Source organism: Corylus avellana, chromosome 7, assembly GCF_965113065.1.
Source record: "Corylus avellana chromosome 7, dhCorAvel1.hap1.2, whole genome shotgun sequence".
Taxonomy (NCBI): Eukaryota; Viridiplantae; Streptophyta; class Magnoliopsida; order Fagales; family Betulaceae; genus Corylus; species Corylus avellana.
The window spans coordinates 20,755,161-20,775,351 of NC_142496.1; the positions used below are offsets into that span (position 1 = coordinate 20,755,161).

The window sequence follows — 20,191 nt, forward strand, 5'->3', positions numbered from 1 at the left end:
TAAAATATGAATAGAATATGTTCCAGCAATGAGCTGTACAGTGAAAAAAAAGTCTTAAAACTAATATAAAGAAAAATAAATTTGTCATATTTTATTATTTCAAAGATGAATTCTTGGCTCCACCACTCCCTTATACCTAAAATCACAAAGAGTTGAATGAGTTTCTTCAGCCAGCCAACTCAACAGGATTCCAGTAGTTTTCAGAAGAAGAACCAGAATAGCTTCTGCTCATAACTGGCCAAATGTTTCTGCGTTCAAACCAGTATTATGAAACCAAACTGATCTTATTATGAAGCGGGAATTAGAAATATAATACCAAGATATGCAGTTCTGAAAAACAACAAAGAAAGAGCCATATTGACATTGAAGTTCAAAATAGCTTTGGCATTGAATGAAAACCAACACCATCAAAGGTTACACACCAATGGTCTCAACTACATTGTAATTCCAAGCATAACCCTTAAATATAGAGAGACTCTAAAAGGCTATCAAATGCAAAACACTTAATGGAAACATAAATACTTTGCATCCCACTAATCCTATGTGTGGAGTTTAGAACAAACAAGAGGATTAGGAATTTTAGCAGCCTACAAATAATCAGTAGGATTTGTTTGTGAAACTATTCCAACATGCAGATCGAATAACGAACAATTGAAGCCTCCAATCCAAGCAATCATAGAGATGACTATTATTTTTCCATTGAAACCAAGGATGACCAACCTCAGATGTCAATCGAAATGAAGTTATCAAACCCACTTAACATCATCAAATGTCAAATAGGCTTTTATATACTTCAACATCAAACTCCTAGAATGCTTCAAAAGATGCCCATCTCATCCATGAGTGTTGATAGCTTCCCAGACTAAATTCTTCGGGACTGGATTGGCAAAATTACGAGCCTGTAGAGCTGCAGTCCGGAGTGTTCCGATTGTCAACACATTGGCCATCCAGAATGAGACACAGTTGTAAGGCAAATTATGCTTCTTGCATAGTTCCTTAACAAATGGAGCGACTTTCCTGAGATTGCGACGAGGTAAACGGGGAAACAAATGGTGCTCAATTTGAAACTGCAACCCACCATGAAACCAATCCATCCAAGAGGGGCACGATATATCCAGCGTGCCCATCGTCTGCTTCTCACACCAATCAGTTCCAGTAGGCGGGCCAACATAAACACTGGAGGAGAAATGGTTCAAACAGAACTGAACATGTTGAATTCCCGTGACAGCAAAACTTGCAAGAACAAACATTATTCTCTCACCCCAATTGGGTAAGAAAGAAACAAGAAAAGGGTACCAAATCCAATAAAGAAGAACTCCCAAGATCTCCTGCCCCCTATTGGACACCCTTCTCTTAGATGACAACAGTATGATGGATTGCGCAAACAAGTTAATCCTAGCAAGACACATGACAGGATAAAATGTCCAATGCTGGTAACTAACCAAGAACCTAGCAGCAGAATCAAACTTCAACTTCCTCTCATAAAAGTAAGACGTAATCGAATTGAAGAGTTTGGAAGATACCACAAAGAAAGGAATGTGCTGCAGGTCCGGATCGAAATCAAGACTGTTGCAGCAAATGTGATGGGCATTGTGGTTCTTCTTCCACCAGGCAATACTTATCCCTGCAAGGCAATTCCCAGTAAGGATCTGAGCGAAGCGATTGAATCGAGGGGAGGACATTATTTGGTAATGCCCAGAGTCATGTCCAAGCCACCCACTCTGAATCCACATACACCCCATCAAACCCCCACAACCCAGATGCACCAACGTGCTATCAGAGCACAGAATACCGTAAAGACTAAAAGCAAATAGCATTACCACGGAGAAAAGCGTAAAGAACGCCGTATGTCCCTTCTTTTCAAACAGGCCCATCTTGGAGAACTCTGAGACAAGTTTCCTATAATCCTTGGATGCCTCTGAGACAGAGTAATCTTGGAGATAATACCCAGTAAAGAATTTGTCAAGGTACTGCCACGCAGTACCGGGATGGTACGCAATGAACACGTCTGTGACATCTCGGCCAGAGAAACTGAGCAACGGAAGCTCGCCACCTGGGTGGTCTTTAGCCCAATCCGACACATCGTAAATCTTGCCCTGGATAGAGATCCATAGATCCCCACGTCTGTTGTGCTTCGACAGGTCTTCCTGTGAAATGTATCTCTTTGACTCTGCCATTGGAGCTGAAGTTGAAGAGATTCAGAGAGAGATCTGAGAACCCTCTCTCTCTCTAATCTCTCTTCTCTTCCCGTATGGTTTGCTAAAGGAAGAGACTTTCCGATGAATGATTACACCATGCGAGAAGAGAAAGTGGTTTTCTCTCTCTGCGACTGAATTTTCCCTTTTCAGAGTTCTATTTCTGGTTATTGGGGAACACCAGAAGGTGATATATAAAGAAGGGTGGGGAGGGATTTCGAGGTTCGAGCCAGCAAGATTCAAGATGAGCCGCAGAATAGTTTAAACATTTAAAAATATTAAAAAAAAATAAAATTGGCTTTTGTGAAAACTCGCTTTTACCCCCATTTACTTTCTCTCTCATTTTTTTTTTTTTCATGATTAAATACTTTTTTGCCCATCCTAGTTTAACAATTTTATTTTTTACTCCATCAGTTCATTTTGTATCATAAATGATACCTTGATAATGATTAAAAATAAAAATAGTACATCTGATCTAATTAAAAATAAAAAATTTTAAAACTAAAATGATTAAAAACCTTAAAAATTAAATTTAAAAAAAATGGTAAGGAGTGGCTCGAACCACCCCCAAGTTGCAAAATGGGGGTGGCCGAAACTACGCCCAAGGCTGTTGGGGGTGGCTCAGCCACCCTTATTTAGTTTGAGGTGGTTTTTAGCCACCCCAGACCGGCCAGTTTGAGGGTGGCCGAACCACCGCCATGGCCCTTAAGGGTGGTTCGTCCACCCCATATTGGCCGATCTAGGATGGTTGAAACCACCAAAGGCAAAATGAGGGTAGCCGGCCACCCTTTTTCATTTAAAAAAAAAAAAAAATTAATTTGTAAGGTTTTCAATCATTTTAATTTTAAAATTTTTATTTTTAATTAGGTATATGAACGCGTGTCAATTTTTTAGAGATTCTGACGTAGATTTTGTCAAATTTTGGATGGAAGTTATACAGAGGTACCATCTCCGTTTTTAGTGATTATCAAGGTACCATCTATGATACAAAATGAAATCAATGAGGCAAAAAATTAAGTTTTTAAATCACAGGGAATAAAAAGGTATTTAATCCTTTTTTTTAATTTAATTTTGGAGGGTATTTAGGTAATATTAGTTGTTGCCTTTGATTTACTTGGCTTGTCTGGCAAGCGTGCACAGGCAGGTAAATTGCATCTTTGGCATGCGGATTAATAGATAAGTGGAATTGGGTCGTGACGCACGCCATGCGAATTTTTTTTTTTTTTATTAAAATATTAAAAGGAAAAAAAAAATTTGTCTGGCGTGCTTAGTAAGCCGGCGTGCTTAGCAAGCCGGCGTGCTCTTTTACTTCACCCATTGGAATTGGGAATGATTGACAAAAGGAGTTTATGGGAGATTTAATTTCAAATTAAAAAAACAAAAATGTATAATATTTTATATTCTATGTATTTTTCTTGTTAAAAAAAATTTAAGGACTAATAGGCATCGTCACATTAGCATAATAAAATGAATGTATGTGTAATATATAGTATAAGTATTACTCTTTTTTTTTTTTTTTTTTTGAGTAGAGTATTACTCTATTAATAGGTATATGCTACATCATATAAATACATATGGACATAATCTTATATTGCGTATTAACCGTATAAATAATTTTGTTGAAAACTTATTTAAACGCAACGGAAAAACAAACCTAAAATTTTATGACGGGTGGTCTAGAGCGCAGGCCGTAGAGTATACCTCACTTTTCTCATGCACTACAAAAAGAGACATGGTAGTCCTACAAATTTAATGGTGAATTTGAAAATAATATATATATGAATGAAGATGGTTGAGAGATGAAAAGTAGCATCTCTTACAAAGATCATACGATAGTCGTTAGAGCTTAGAGATTATAAATTAGAAGAGAGAGAAAATTCAATATATAATTTTGGGACACTGTATTTTATCTGTCAATTACCACCTAATTTACATTATCTTTCCAAACTTCAAATAGTTGTAATTAACCTCCAAATCATTCGTTAGGATTTTCTGTTAAATCATTCCTATATATCATATGTGTGAAAAATACAATTATACCATTATATTTATAAAAAAAAAATGAAAAAAAAAAAAAAAAAAAAAAAAAAAAAAAGAAAAGCAAGAAAAGCTTCCCTAACAACGGGTGTTTGGCAGGAGACCAACAACTTGGACATGGGTCCTAACTGTGGAGACCATAGCCTAGTCTCTTGCTAAGAGTTTGTTGACCCATGGTCAGGTTGTGGGATTCTTTGGCCATAAAGCCATGAAACTACTTTGTTGTTTTTTGTTTTTAATTTTTATTGGATCTTGGGATATTATTATTGTCATTTTATTTTATATCAGCAGCCCATTTTTCATTGGATTTAATCAAAAATTCTAACGAATTGGTTAAGTAAAAAGGGTAGATAATTGGAAGAATCAATTCCACATTTGTAAGACATTGCAAATTAGACGTTAGTTTGAGAAGGATAAATATAATTTTTCGAACAATTTCACTACATGTGTACTTTTCAATATATACTGTTATACATATCATTTAGTGTACTTGGAGTCTTAATTAATTAATTAATTAATTAATTTTATTTTTTTTAACTTTTGCCAAAGCTCTAAGAAAATAAAACATAATGCTCTAACATTACAGTTTCACGGATACAACTGGAAATGTCTTCCATCCCATTCTAGTGCCCGTCACATCCTTTTTGTATCCTCCACGATCCAACACGAACATTGAATTATTTAATATAAATAAACTAGTGAATGTAATGTTTAATACATCAAGAGAGATAAGAGAGAGTATTTGGGTTATTGAATGGTAGTTGCCAGCCACATAAAGGAACATTGGAATGTTAGATATGGTAAGACAAAAACCAAAACAGCTGTTTTATATTTCCTTCCATTACACACAATTCAAAACTGTAATCTTCATTCTCTTTAGACTTTAGTGATATACATTATTTTGTAGCTGTTAATTTTTTTTTTTTTTGGTGTATTTTTTAAATAACCAAACACAGTTTATAAAAGATTAGAATATGCCGATTGGATATGCTATAACAAGACTGTCAGCACCCAAAATATCCAGCTTCCTTTTGCCCTTTATCAGCGATCACCATCATCAATGTTTCTTATTATGCAAGTTTCTTTTTTCTTTTTGGTTATCTGCAGTTTATTATTCCTGTCTCTGTCTCTCTCTCTCTCTCTCGTACGGCCAGCACATGTTGTGGGGATCAAAATGAAAGAGGAAGTTTCATTTGAATGGGAAAAAAACAAAAAAAAAAAAAAAATGAAAAGAGGATGTCACATTCTTGGATAAGGTCTGAAATGCTTTCTGTGATTGGAAACAGCATTTTGTCTTTTTTGTTTTGTTTTTTGTTTTTTTAAATATTAATAAAAATTTATTGGGTAAAGTCCATTTAACTCCCTCAAACTACCACCTCAATAGTAATATACCCCCCCTCAAACTATCAATTACAATAATTTACCTCTTAAACTACCAAAACAATGACAATGTACCTTCCCAATGTTAGCAAAATAATGAAAGTACCCTTATATAATTTTTAATAAGACAAAAATATCCTTGAAATTTGAAAAAAAAAAATTAAATTTTAGAATTTTGTTTTTATTTTAGTAAGGGTAATTTCATCATTTTATTAAAATTGGGAGTACATTATCATTGTTTTGGTAGTTTAGGGGTAAATTGTCATAATTGATTGTTTGAGGGATAGATTGTCATTGAAGTGGTAGTTTTACGGGGTTAAGTGGACTTTATCCAAATTTATTCATTAGATAAAAAAGTAAGGTAATTTTTGAATTTTTTTTGCAAGAAAGAAGTGAGACTAGTGTTTTTTAGTGTGGAAAAACAAAATTCTTGGATACATAGACAATTGAACAAGTTAGTGTAACACCTCACATTTTAGTGTAGGCTTAGTATGGGAATTAGTGTGAAGTGTTGGGTTTAGAAATGTAGACTATTGATATTGACATATTAGAGTAAAAAAGTCAAAAAAAGTACTATTGTAAATTTTTACCAAACAAGCTCATTTTTATCTGGCACAACTTTTTAAGTACTAAACGTATTTTTTATGCTTCCTAACGTAATCTCAAACATGCTCATAATGAGTGAAAAATGGACCAAAGCTCCTTTAATGAAATTATAAGAGCTAATGAATTTCATAATTTAATGGTTTAATTCATGACACATAACATATAGGACAATATGATATCAAATCTTATTATTTCAATTTAACAGAACTTGGGATTAATTAAGTGATTTACCTATTCTTAACCCTAATTAATTAAGTCAACCATTTCAAATCTTCCAACATAAGGACCACAAATCATTCATGCAAGAGACCACCTAGTGTTTTGAAAAAGAAAAATAAATTGCTTTTCATGATAGAACCTACACAAAAGGAGGTGACATTCTACTTTTGGGAGGGAAAAAGCAAATTTTGTTGGACTTCAAACTCAACTTTAATTTGGTGGCTTGCACTCAACCATACCCACCTCCTTTAAGGTAAAGAATAGGTAAAATCGCTTAGATTGAGGTATCCAATCTGTCTATATATTCCATATCAACTTGAGGTATTCAATTTGTCTTAGAGCCTGTTTGAGATTGCGTTTGATAAATAGAGTTTTTAAGTCAAAAAGAGATTTTGGGTAAAAGCTTCATTTTTAATTTTTGCCAAAAGTGCGTTTCGACAATTTTTAGGCTTTTTAGACCTTTAAAAGCGCTTTTAATATTTTTATCAAACGAATATATTTTTCTTCAAACGAACTTTATGAGTGTTAAAAGCATTTTTTCCCTCAAAAGCAATCCCAAACAGGTCCTTAATATTTATATTTTGAACCTTTTTAGTATAAAAGTACATTTTTGTCGTTAACAAACATAAAACAAAAATGTAGACATAAAACAAATTCATAATAAGTAATTAACATATCTAATAAGCCAACCGAGACAAAATCTAGCAAAAAAAAAAAAAAAACTCAAAGGATCACAAGTCGTCAATGATAAGCAACGATAATAGACAAATTGACTATGAAACTTCTCCAATTACTTCAACATCATCAATTTGATAGACGAAAAATATTGGTATGGAAGTCCGAGATTTTGCTTTATTTACCCTTTTCCATTTTCCTTGTGACCAAATGGAAAGAAAATTTTCTTTCTCAATCGACTTCTCCCTCTTGCTTAAAGAGAGAAGCTCTAAAACCCATAGGGTTTCCAACCGTCTCTTAAGAGACCAACTGCCTCGCCATTGTCCCCACCGGTTGATCCTCTCCTCTCTGCATTGCCATCTTTTGCAATTAAACTTGTTTATGACCCGTTTATTAAACAAGTGAAGCAGGTCAACTAGTTTGTGAGCTAAATTGGTTTATGCTAAATCGAAATCTATAATTTTGTGTCAAGTTCGTGAGTCGTGTCAAAATTTGCCAACCCTACTGTCAATTCTTAACTCAATCCAACTTGTGTAAGAGTACTAGCAACATAATTTCTAAATCTCGTTCCCTTATCTAAATGTAGGAAGAAAAAAAATTCTAAAAAGACCCTTGCAATAGACTCCCTTACAATGTTCCCTAAACCAAGAGAACTAAAAGTGCTATCCTTAATCTACCCTAAAAAAAACTCTAGAGAGAGAGAAGAGAGAGAAGGAGAAAAAAAATTGAGGATCTTAGGGTAATCTCCTACTCTAATCTCATCGTTAATATTGTTATGAGCATGTTTCCTATATATTTATCGTATGTATTAGCTCTATAATGGTAGTTTTACGTATGAGTTAGTAGGAGTAATTCTATAAGTCTTCTTAGAGTCATTCAAAATGTGATGTGGCTTTTAAAATCACCAATAGATTAAAAATCAATAAATCATGTCTCAAATCCAAATGTTATTGTAAAAGCCACATCACATTTGGAATGATTCTAGGAGGATTCTAGGAAAACTTATAGCATTGCTCGAGTTAGTAGTTTTAAGCTTAGATTGTATATTATGAGTTTAATGATAGTCAATGGTTAGATTGATTATGGGTTTTGATTAGCATGTCAGATCTAGTTATTTTCTTGTGATTAGCATACTACTTAAGAGATTAAATATAGATCTACATGCTTTGATATGGCTTAATGGTTGGATTAATGATGGCTTGGAGGTTTGATGTAGATGAGTAATCATTAATGCGTATGTATGTTATATTTATGCTTAGGATGGTGCTAGGAAGCATAATAGAGCCTTAGATCGTGTTAGAATATGTTAAGTTATGACTTTTTTTGTAAATGAAGTTTATGTTAGACCATCGAACAATCGATGGTATTAGTGTTGATTGATCAGCACAATTATCGAACGATTGATGGTTAGACAGAGTAATAATTTTGTCCTCATATTACGTTTAATGATATTTTAGCTTAGATTAAGGACTGGTGTTAGACCATTCACAGATTTTGAGGGTAAAGAATGTGATTGAGTTTATTTATAAGAACTTTACAACCAAGGTAAGTAAAACTCACACAGATACTTTTTAATTCATTTGTAAAATGATTACCTTATGTATTAAACGTGCATGTAAACACCTTACATTAAACACATTTTAAAATGATTCGAACAATATTTTTGTGAAAATGAGTGATGAATAATGTAATGATGTAACATGAGTTTTGTAAATGTACGCGTGTAAAAGATAATGATTAACTACATTGTATGATATGGTACTTCATGTACGGATGATGACCATGAGCTTATCATATATCATATACGAGTTAACCCTATAGTGTAGAGATTTATGCTTGATTGTTTGGCCTTGATTTTAATGATTTTATAGGTGACTGATGCAACCATTTGCAGGTGGTGGTCACAAGACGACATTGTTAGTGGCATGGATCATACGGAATTTAAATATGGTCGGCCCACTAACAATGACAATATGCGTGCTTCATCGGGGCATTGGTGTTGTACTACATGTCTCTCTAGATAACACCGGCTCTACCAAGCATGGGGTAAGGGCTTGAATAGACCTCATATGGAATTAAACTATAACATGTCTACTTTAAATATCATGTACTATATCTATAATGCATTGTCATGATATTCTTGTCATTAAACAAAGAATTGCACTTTATATTATTTATTAACCTATTTTTTAAAACAATTGAGTTCACCTTTGATATCATGTTCACCATGTGTATTTTTATTTATTAAGTTGTGTACTTATGCTTGTATCATTTCCACCTATAAAACATATGTTGTTTTTATAGTTGATTGTGATTTGGAGGATGTTAATGTATGTCAACCAACGCATGAGACTTACTTTGATGACTTGGCTAAAATATTCTTTGTGGAGAACTCCGAGACATGAAATTGGATCATCTCCAGTTCATTTGAATTGGATCCTCGTCTCTAATAATTTATATTTGAGGAGTATTTTTGTTATTTCACTTTTTGAGAGAACAAAAATATCTCTAAAATATAACTAACTAGAAATAATCCTAATTCCTGAAATGTTGGATTACATGTGGACCCACGAGCATGAAGAAATTTTTACTTTCCTAGGGCTTGTGTACACTTGGTATTGTACCTTTTATTGATTAAGCAATGAGAGTCTTTCACATTCTCTCTTCTATTCAGATAAAAAATTTGAAAGATCATACCTTGTAACCTTTTATCAATCCACCATTCACTACTAGACCAACAGGGAGTGGCACTCCCATGTTAGTTGAGCAACCGTTGTTCTCGCATTTTATTTTTAGTGTTTTTTTTTTTTTTTTTCTCTTTGAATTTTTTGAATTAAAGTTATTTTTGTCATTGTGGGATATTGACATAACTTATAATTTAGTGGGACATTAACAATCGGACGACAGTTTAAAGAAAATTGTAAACTTTTTATTTTTTTTTATTTTTTAAAAATAATAATAGTTCATTCAAGAATTGATTAGGATTGACCCATCCACATTATGAAATAATTTGTACATTATGGAATAATTTGTGAAATAATATTACTCTCTTTGTTTGTGAAATTGGTGAGTTTGCTAGAGACAATCGAGAGAGGACGAAACGGAGTATATCGAACTTAGAAAACGGTGCCGTTTCTGTGATTCTTAAGTTTGTGCGTACGTGGCATGTTCTACACCGTTATTTCAATTTTACACGGTCGAGATCAACCAAAATTCACCGCAAGATTTCTCCTCAAACTGTAGAGGAACTTGATCCCGTATCATCTGCACACACGATCGTTATCTCCTTCAGATAAAACGAATATTCAATATGCCTCCTCGAATTCGTCCTCAAGAATAGCAGACTAGAAAACCAAAAACCCCACTATTTGGGGAAAGCCTCCTTTCTTCCTATCTGATACTCACTCCACTCACACCCATTTCACCGATTTGCACGAACTTTACGGAACTCCCAGAAATCCCATCAAGGTAACAATCCTCTTTCAACGAGTTCTTGCTATTTTTACTGTTGTATATGCTTTTCTTGAATCTTAATCTACGTTTGCTGCGCTGGTCTCTGAGGAGAGCGAAAAGATCTTCAAAGAGCTTAGAAATGAATTGGGTATTTGAAAATTTATGTCTTGGTGTCTTTGTGGGTGTGTTTACTTGCTTGTTATGATGTTCCGAATAGCGTAATTTTTAAGACCCATAAATGTTACGAGCCATTATTTGATCAATTTTTAGTTTTCGTGTTTGTCTCTTTGGTTTTTTGTTAGTTCGACGGCTGCCTTCTACAAATCTTATTGGTTATCTCTACATTTGCAATGTGGGAAGATATAAACCGCAGGTTTTTTAGGAATGTGGGTATTCTGTTATGGGTTTTAATGTTGTCATATCATATTTTCGTTCATAGGAACATATCACATCACATGTTGATCATATCATTTCATTTGAACACTTATTTTATATAATCATATGTAATCTAGGAAAACATGTGGCAATGTATCATTTCAATGCATGTAAACATTTCCTTTGATAACATAGTTCTCAAAATGTGCTTGGATTACACATTTTTATGCACAAAATATAGTTTCTGTAATTGAGAACATGCAATAAATTCTCCTCGAATTAGTACTTAAGAAAAACATGATCTTATTATTAAAAAAAAAAAAAAAACTATTTCGGCATTTTTGAGAAAAGTACTAGGTTAACGAATATTCACTTAGCTTACCTCAGTCTCTTAACCACCTTGAAATTACGTTGAATGTCTGAAAAAGTTTCTGCCGAAAAGCCTGAATAAAATAACAACATTATTTCATCACATTATCGAGCCTTTGTGACCTATCTCACTTAATCTATTTATGGACAGTCTGCAGCTAACTCTCTGCCGTACCACCTATGAATGGCTACTGACCTGAATTTTCTAGGATCAACAGAGCACACATAGAAATTTCTATGGGGTCCGATTTGAGCTACAAACTCCATTGGACCTATTTGTAATCACTACTCAAAGTAATGATCAATTTGTTGGATTTTCAGAATTCCCAGTAATTGAGTCGAAACCTTGAACTGTCACTGCGATCGATCAATGACAATTTTTCGTATGAGATATACATAGAATTTTAGCTCTCTGCCCTATCTTTCTAATGAATCAAGAATCAAGTGATTATGAGGTTTGATGAGTCATAAATGGTCAATTCCACCTGAAGGACTCGCCGTTAACCGACTTACTGACCTATCCCCGTTTTTTGCGTGATAACTTTTAATGTACCTAGCATATGGTTTTAAATCTGGTATCACCTGAAACTAAACTTCCAGAGCAATTAAGGATGGGAGATGTGTGGATTATGGAGCTCTAAATAGGGAAACAGTTAAGGATAAATACCCTATCCTAGTGGTGAATTAGATTTAGATGAACTTTGTGGGGCCACAATATTTTTCTAAGTTGGACTTGAGATTTTGATATCTTTGAATCTGGGTACACTTAGATGATACTCGTAAGACAGCTTTTTGTCTCCCTCGACGGAGCAAGCTTATTTTCTTCCCTCTTCCCCTGTTTTATTTTCCAGAAACAGAGCACATGACATATTCACATGTTTGTGCTCTGGCAGTTGAGTTGTAGTACATGTGGGTATCATTCCTCCACAGCAACTAATAAGAACTATATAGTTAGTGGCATAACCAAAATTTTCCCTTACCAAGAAGATATTGGTAGTAAAAATTTGCTTTTTTTTTTTAATGATTTTGATGTGCTCTATGAAATTTTGTTTTAAATTATAGGAAGAGAAACTTTACCAAGCAATTAATTTCATGATCACAAAAAAATACATTTAAAGTAAAATAAAAAAGAAATTATCAAAGCGAAAGTAAAACATTAAACTAATTGTTGATCCGATGAAAACTAAAAGACACTTGAGCAATTTATTCCACTTTGCAGCTTCACTAATACTTGGTGGAAGCTGCACTCTCTTTTTCATCTCAAGTAAAGTTGGCAGGACATTGAAAATCTGTAGCTTGACCATCTTCATAATTCCATTACAGATTTTTGTGCATATTGGTTAGGGGAAGCAATCGTTGAGATGGCACATTTGCTTTCAACTTCATGCACAATAAATGTCTCCTCTGGCTGCAAACCTTATTATATTCCATTGAACCAAGGCTCAAGAGCATTTCCTACCTCTTTTACTTTGCAAGCTTCCAAATCTCCATTTGGAAGGCTTGTATCATATGGAGAGAAGCCACAAATTTTTTTTACTGTCCATGCAACCACACTTCCTATAAGCAAGGAAGCTCCTCCTCAACCCAGCTCTGGCTCCCATCAGACCTTCAATGAACCATCCAAGCCACAGCGGGTCATGGTCATTGGTGGAGATGGCTACTGCGGTTGGGCCACTGCCCTCCACCTATCCAACAAAGGTTATGAGGTTGCCATAGTTGACAGCCTTGTACGTCGTCTTTTCGACCACCAGCTTGGCATTGAGTCCTTAACTCCAATCGCCTCAATCCACAACCGCCTCCGCTGTTGGAAATCTCTCACCGGAAAAACTATTGAACTCCACATTGGCGACATTTGTGACTTTGAGTTCCTATCAGAGACCTTCAAGTCGTTTGAGCCTGATGCTGTTGTCCATTTTGGGGAACAGCGATCTGCCCCTTACTCCATGATTGATCGGTCAAGAGCTGTTTTTACACAGAACAACAATGTGATTGGAACGCTCAATGTGCTCTTTGCCATAAAAGAATTCAGAGAGCAGTGTCATTTGGTGAAGCTTGGGACCATGGGAGAATATGGGACTCCAAATATCGATATTGAGGAGGGTTACATTACAATAACTCATAATGGAAGAACAGATACACTGCCTTATCCCAAGCAAGCTAGCTCGTTCTATCATCTGAGCAAGGTTCATGATTCAAATAATATAGCCTTCACTTGCAAGGCATGGGGGATTAGAGCCACTGATCTAAATCAAGGAGTGGTTTATGGGGTGAAAACAGATGAAACTGAGATGCATGAGGAGCTCTGTAACAGGCTGGATTATGATGGTGTGTTTGGAACTGCACTGAATCGGTTTTGTGTTCAGGCTGCTGTTGGTCATCCACTTACTGTGTATGGCAAAGGGGGCCAGGTAAGAATATTCTCCTCAATAAAACGATGGCATTGCTGCATTACTATAAGATAAGAATGAATGTTTAGAAGCAATTATGAGGAAGAGTGATTTCTTATGGCTGTAGGACAATTTTCAGTTCCTTGTTTTTTTATTTTACAAGAAAAGCTCTTCATTGTTAATCTTCTTTAATCAAGTCTTCAGAAATTTCTTTGAAAGAAGGTTAATGTACGATGTAATAATTGATCATTTTCTGCATAGTTATTTCTATGGAAAGCTTTTGCATGGAATTTGGGTAAATAGGAAGAGGATAAGTTAATATTTGCTGTTTATTATGATGCGGTAAAACATGCTAAAGTTAGGAACGTACCATCAACTGCAGCAATTTTCTTGTTATTCATGCTACTCATGTTTATAAATGTGCCTTACCGGGTTTTTTGTGCTTTTTTGTTTTGTTTAATATCTTCAGACCAGGGGATACCTTGACATAAGAGACACAGTGCAGTGTGTAGAGCTTGCCATTGCAAACCCCGCACAGTCCGGTGAGTTTCGGGTCTTCAATCAGTTCACTGAGCAGTTTTCTGTCAATGAACTCGCCGCCCTCGTGAAGAAAGCGGGAGAGAAGCTTGGACTGAATGTTGAAAGCATTTCTGTGCCAAACCCAAGAGTAGAGGCAGAGGAACATTACTACAACGCAAAGCACACTAAACTTATTGAGTTGGGACTTGAACCACACCTTCTTTCTGACTCTCTTCTGGATTCGTTGCTCAACTTTGCTATTAAGTTCAAGGATCGTGTCGACACCAAACAGATAATGCCCAGTGTTTCTTGGAGAAAAATGGGGGTCAAGCCAAGGACCATTACGGCATAATCCAGTTGACGATAAACTTGGGGCTGTTGATACTAGATAGAGAAAATGTTTCATCCATAAACTTGGACAAACAATGATGTATTAGCCTCTTTATTGTCTTTTTTCTTTTTTGCACCTTAATGAACTTTTGACATAAATATAGCCCGTGATTGCTTAGTTGCAATCTAGGAAGTGGTTAATGAGTTGTGTCGGTAGAAATCATGTCTCCAGAGTTGTGAGTTCTAGGTATCTGTTCGGAGGTGTTTGACTAAATACAGAACCCAGTATTATGTGCTAATTATATGCTACAATTATGATAATAAAGTGAATATCTGTGAAGGAAGTAAACATAGATATATTCCAAAGTGTTTCAATTTATTGTTTCATTCATTTAATCTTGCTAATGGCAACTCACTTTTGTGCTTTTCACGCCTAAAGTTCAAATAGATTAAGCCATACGCATGCAATAAATGTTGTATCATTGGGCTCTAAACAAGGGATACGGATCATGCTTATAACACAATATGAATACCCAATTCATTAACTTGCAAATGGGTGAAATTGCAAAATGACCAGGCAGCAAAAGCCTTAAGCTTTGTCTGTGCGTTGAGCATTGCCTGTAGTGATGAACTTGAGGTCAGGACAAGGTAGAATAACTCTTGTTAACATCGAAGCACTGGCCCACTGTATTCCAACAACAAATTTCTCATGTGGTTCTCTAGTTTTTATCTGATGATACAAATGGAAATCTATCACAATCGTGAATGAATTGATCTAATTCTTGTCTGTAACGGCAACTGCTCAGACGTATCTCCGTCTCGAACAAAATTGAGTACAACTGAAGCCAACTCATCTTGATGTTTAGTGTATTCATGATCAGCTCCTTCTATAATATGTAGCTTATGATTAGATATGAACTTGGCAAACTCCATAGCATCATCAACTGGTACAACTTTATCCATGGATCCATGCACAGTCAACACCCTGTAAATAAATAGCATCGGAAAGGGTTCTAGATAATGGTGACGGTATAATATGTATGCGGAAGCAACATTTAATCAATTTGAGTGCAAACATAACTAAATGCCTCGCCGTTAGAATGATATTTTACATACCCCACAAGATGGCAAAGTGAAAGATCATATATTTCAATACCTTTACAAATATTACTTCCTACATAATATTTTTACTCCATAATATGGAGGGACACATGGACCACCGCCTATTCTCTTCACAAATCCGCCTAAAAGTGTGCCTTATGTACCACATGGGTGGGCATGAGCGTGACTGTTGCACATCGTGTACCAAGAGCAATTTATTATCCATGTGTACATGACATATCAACAGCCATATCGGGGAGTAAAAGAATCTTGTTGAGATATGTAGCATTTTCCATTAAAAAGTGGTGGAAGGAGAAAATCTAGAAGTAATTGTACTCGAACACAATGAAACACATGAGATTCATCTTGGGAGTCATTCAAGAGCAAAACACACATACATACATTCGACTGTAATAACATATGTTGGAAGAGAGCACATTAAGTAAATCCCTGGGCTCGAGTCAAGTACTGACTTGCCACTTGGTTGTATGCTAGTAGCTTTAAGTAAAAGCTGGTTGTTTTCCCCCCCAAACAGACCAACATAAATTGAAAAAAGACCAGGCACATTATAGGTATTTAGCCTTACAAAGTGGTCCTTTGTTTGACATTTATTGTTGAAACTTGAGGGAGATGATTATGCAGTACCACAAACATTGCAGATGCAATCCATTAAAGCAATAGTTGACCTGTCTGACCAACAAGGGAAAGAAAAAAAATCACTGACCTGCAGTCTTGATGAATCAAAAGGCAGGCTGCATGAGTATCAGTACTTAGACGGTCCCTCAAACTTTCTTCTGTCACACGATACTCAAACTTCCCTGTGAATAAGAAACAGTCAACCAGGTAACTGTCAATCTAAATGAAATATAATCCAGGTACTAGATAAATAGTTAAATACCAAAGAGCTGCTGAAGCGTGAGTGTTATTACCAAGAATATGTGCTTACAAATTTTGTATCAGCATTCAATTTTGAAAACCAAGGTAATAACTATCAGCATTCAATTTTGAAAACCAAGGTAATAACAAAAGCTTTCACGCAATGTTAAAAAAATGCAGATAAACAGAACATGTTATCAAATGACAAACACAAAACTATGTAAATGATATAACATTAGACTAATCAATCACATTCGATTGCTTTACCTCTTTTATTCTTAACATCAATAAATCCATTTTGCTTGATTCTTTGTAAAAAATCTTTACCCAAGCGACCTTCAATGCCTCTCTCCAGATTAAATCGGCCAGAAATGTTGACAACCTTTGAAACGTCATTAAACATCGAAGCATACAAGAGTGCTACATTGCCCCCTGCAAGACCTCTTTCAAGCATATATTAGACAAATCCAAACTTTGATTATATGGATCTTCTAAACTATCAAAAATCAATGAGGCACCAGAGAGAAGAAACTACTATTGTTTTCTTTGCTGATCAACAAAATTTGTTCTCTAGACAAACCCTTTAAAATGCATTGCATCTAAATCAATATGGCATGAAAAGTGATTTCCTTGGAAGGGGCTATCATCGCTCAAGAAGAAACTAAAGCTTCAAACTTAAGAATTTTCAGTAGTAACATATGGTAGTAACCAAAAAACCCTTGCATCCCGATAACTAAGGGAAGATTTTATATGCATACAAAAAGAAAGAAAAATAGTTGAACCATTAGCAGTGTAAAACCATAATCTTTCACCAGGGAAAAAAATCTACAAGTATCTTGACATCACCTAAACATGTAATAAGATTGGGTTGGAGTGAGATGACAGCTGGACTCTACTATACTGAACTCTGTTTAAAATTTTCACCTGCCTTTTAATATGGATTGCAAAATTCCACTCAGCAGTTATAAGTAGGATCCTATAGATTGGAGATGAATTATTAACACACCTTTACTGTGACCAACGATTGCAGTTATTAAACGTTTCTCCCAATGGAAGTGTTGAATTACTGCACGTAAATCATCAGTTTCTCTATGGTAGTTACCATACTGGAAGGAACCTTCACTTTCCCTGAAAAATCCGTAACATCATAAAATCATTTTAGTATTCCCATTTTCCGAAATTTTAATACTTAGAGTATCTAAAGGCAATTCCAAGAAAGAATTGTTCTATATTTAAATTTTGCAGCCGATTGATTCATTAGTCTGAAGTTACAGCCTGCTTTTTAATTGAAGGCATTTAAAAGGGGCCAGCATAATTGTTTCTGGCCATTAGAAGCCATCCTTCCTTACACTCATAACCACACCCACATATTAGGAGCAGAATCCAGGTAAAGAAAAATTAACAAAAATGCTAAGGAGGCAAAAAGAGCCCTTCAAAGACTGCAACACCTCAGCTGTGAAACAAACTTTTTTAATTTCAATCTCAATAAAGTAATTCACACAATTTTTTTCAAGGCAAAATACACAGATGCAAAAAGAATATTTACTTTGGCTATCTCAGAAAATTGAGAGCACAGGAAAAGACAACTTTCAGAGAAAACAGGATGGTTCGGGCACACTGTAGAATTAGGTAAGATTCATGTCAAATAAAAGCTGAAACAATGATACGTTGTTATGCAAGTACATCTGAGTCCAATCAGCCAAAAAAACTTAGCTGAGGTTTTGTACTATAGTGAATGCCTAATCACTCGAGACAGGCCACTAAAATATTTCAAAGATTCATCCCTGGACAACAGAAAAGAGAAAGTGGCACACAAATACAGAACCTCCAATCATATGTTTTATGTTCACTCTATACTGTTAACCAAACAGCCCTTTTGCTATTCCTTTTAGTGCAACCAGCTTACCCGTTGCCAGCAAAGTCAAAGCGGAAGGCACTGATTCCTTCTTTTTCTAGCGCAGCAGCAAGGTTCACCATTGGAATACGTTCCTAGAGATTAACGATCATCTAATCAATCAGATTAATCCATACCAAAAAAATGGAACAAACACTCGAAGGATACATCTGCTTATCAGGAAAAATAACCTTCGAGGATTGCAATCCATGGCACAATACAACAAGCTCCTTTGAACCTGTATCATGTAATATTCCCACAAGCTTTTCACCGTGGCTGTTTTTTATAATAACTCTCCACGGATGAGTCACTGTAGAGAGATCGAAAGGAGAAGACATGGGTGTGATTCAAATTGAATTACTAGAATAACATGCAGACAATATAACAAAGAAAAAGAATATGCATTTTGCATGCCAAATTAAGTGCCAATTAGATGTATTATCACATATACTTGTTTCTGCAATAAAATATATATATATATATATATATATATATATATATCAAGCACAAATAAAATATATAGAAACAGCGAACCTTTCAACCAGATACTCTTCTCTGCTTGATGAATTATATTTACAGGGGCACAAATTATATATATATATATATATATATATATATATATATATATATATATATATATATATAGCAAATTCTTAAGCCTCTTCACCCCAAATGGGCAGAGTAGAACTTGAAAGGCAGAGCTATTAGCCACAGCATCAAAAACCCAGAAACACAAACAGGGTGGAACTAATACTAAGCAACAATTGGCATGTAATGAATCATGATCCCAAGTAAATGCAACGACGAAAATTCTTTTAACTTGTGAAAGTAAACATAAAAAGCATCAATGTACTGTAGGAACCATTATCCCTCATGCAATGGATCAGTTTATTTGTTGTCGTAGAAGACCCATATCAGAAAATTCATAAGCAGGCCATTCTGGTCACCTAAAATGACCTTGAATTTGAGATATTCCCACTAATGGGAATGGGCAAAGAACAATCCTTCATAAACTTTGGTTGTTAGATAATAGTTGAAAGAAGTTCGAAGCGTGGGAAGATAAATATGGCTCACCAGAGTGTTGGGCCCACTCTTCCTGAGTCGGACTCGGCCGAGGTATCGACATGGGTTCGGCTTAGGGTTCTTTATGGCGCGAAGGAAAGGACGAGTCGGACCTGGTTTGAAACCGAGTCGTGTGTTTTTGCTTTTTCCGGTTTTGTGCCGATAGACCGAAACTCTGCTGTGACAAGGTCAGCCACTTGGCAGTTGACACCTGTTGCATAAGATTTTTATTTTTAAAGGCATGATTTTAAAATTACTATTAAATTTGATTATTTTCAGAGAATAAAAATCGTATTTATATAGCATTACTCTTCAATTAATTATTTTTTAGTACATATTCACTATATGGAGATGAGTGAAAGATTTTAAAAAGTATCGCATATAGGTACTAATAGACACCTCATAAACGTAGTTAATTCTTCCGTTCGATAATTTAATTGAGTATCAGGGATGGTTTTGGCCAACCCCCATTCGGCCATTTGAGGGCAGCCGCACCCCAATGCCTACGAGAATGATTTGACTACCCTTTAATTGACCATAGACTTAACATGACACACCAACTATCAAGAATGGTGGTTCAACGGCCCTAAAAAATTTTCAAAGTGATTAGGCATGTATTAGGGCTTTGGTTCGAATCTCTACAATGGAGAATCCTTACATATGCTTAATTAGTATTAGTCATCTTGGTTCTCATTGATGCCCTGTTAGGGCTG

The 20,191-nt window shown here is 35.2% G+C and overlaps 3 protein-coding genes across 4 annotated transcripts; 1 reads left to right on the forward strand and 2 right to left on the reverse strand.

Moving 5' to 3' along the window:
- Positions 1 to 335: 335 nt before the first annotated feature.
- LOC132184796 (acyl-lipid (9-3)-desaturase-like) lies at positions 336 to 2,362 on the reverse strand. The gene has a single exon (XM_059598557.2). It carries the CDS (start codon positions 2,175 to 2,177, stop codon positions 834 to 836), a length of 1,344 nt encoding a protein of 447 aa, XP_059454540.1. The 5' UTR covers positions 2,178 to 2,362; the 3' UTR covers positions 336 to 833.
- An 8,051-nt stretch (positions 2,363 to 10,413) lies between these two features.
- SQD1 (sulfoquinovosyldiacylglycerol 1) lies at positions 10,414 to 14,916 on the forward strand. The gene is made up of 3 exons (XM_059597203.2): positions 10,414 to 10,580; positions 12,633 to 13,717; positions 14,166 to 14,916. Exons 2-3 carry the CDS (start codon positions 12,671 to 12,673, stop codon positions 14,565 to 14,567), a joined length of 1,449 nt encoding a protein of 482 aa, XP_059453186.2. The 5' UTR covers positions 10,414 to 10,580; positions 12,633 to 12,670; the 3' UTR covers positions 14,568 to 14,916.
- LOC132183786 (putative uncharacterized protein YDL057W) lies at positions 14,707 to 19,597 on the reverse strand. 2 transcript variants are annotated; one of them, XM_059597204.2, is made up of 7 exons: positions 19,491 to 19,597; positions 18,608 to 18,726; positions 18,429 to 18,511; positions 17,529 to 17,650; positions 16,790 to 16,954; positions 16,371 to 16,464; positions 14,707 to 15,530 (listed from the first exon to the last, which is right to left on the reverse strand). In XM_059597204.2, exons 1-7 carry the CDS (start codon positions 19,540 to 19,542, stop codon positions 15,299 to 15,301), a joined length of 867 nt encoding a protein of 288 aa, XP_059453187.2. In that variant the 5' UTR covers positions 19,543 to 19,597; the 3' UTR covers positions 14,707 to 15,298. The 2 variants fall into 2 exon arrangements, with proteins under 2 accessions (XP_059453187.2, XP_059453188.2); XM_059597205.2 differs by lacking the exon at positions 17,529 to 17,650 and having other exon boundaries at positions 16,790 to 16,965.
- Positions 19,598 to 20,191: the final 594 nt, after the last annotated feature.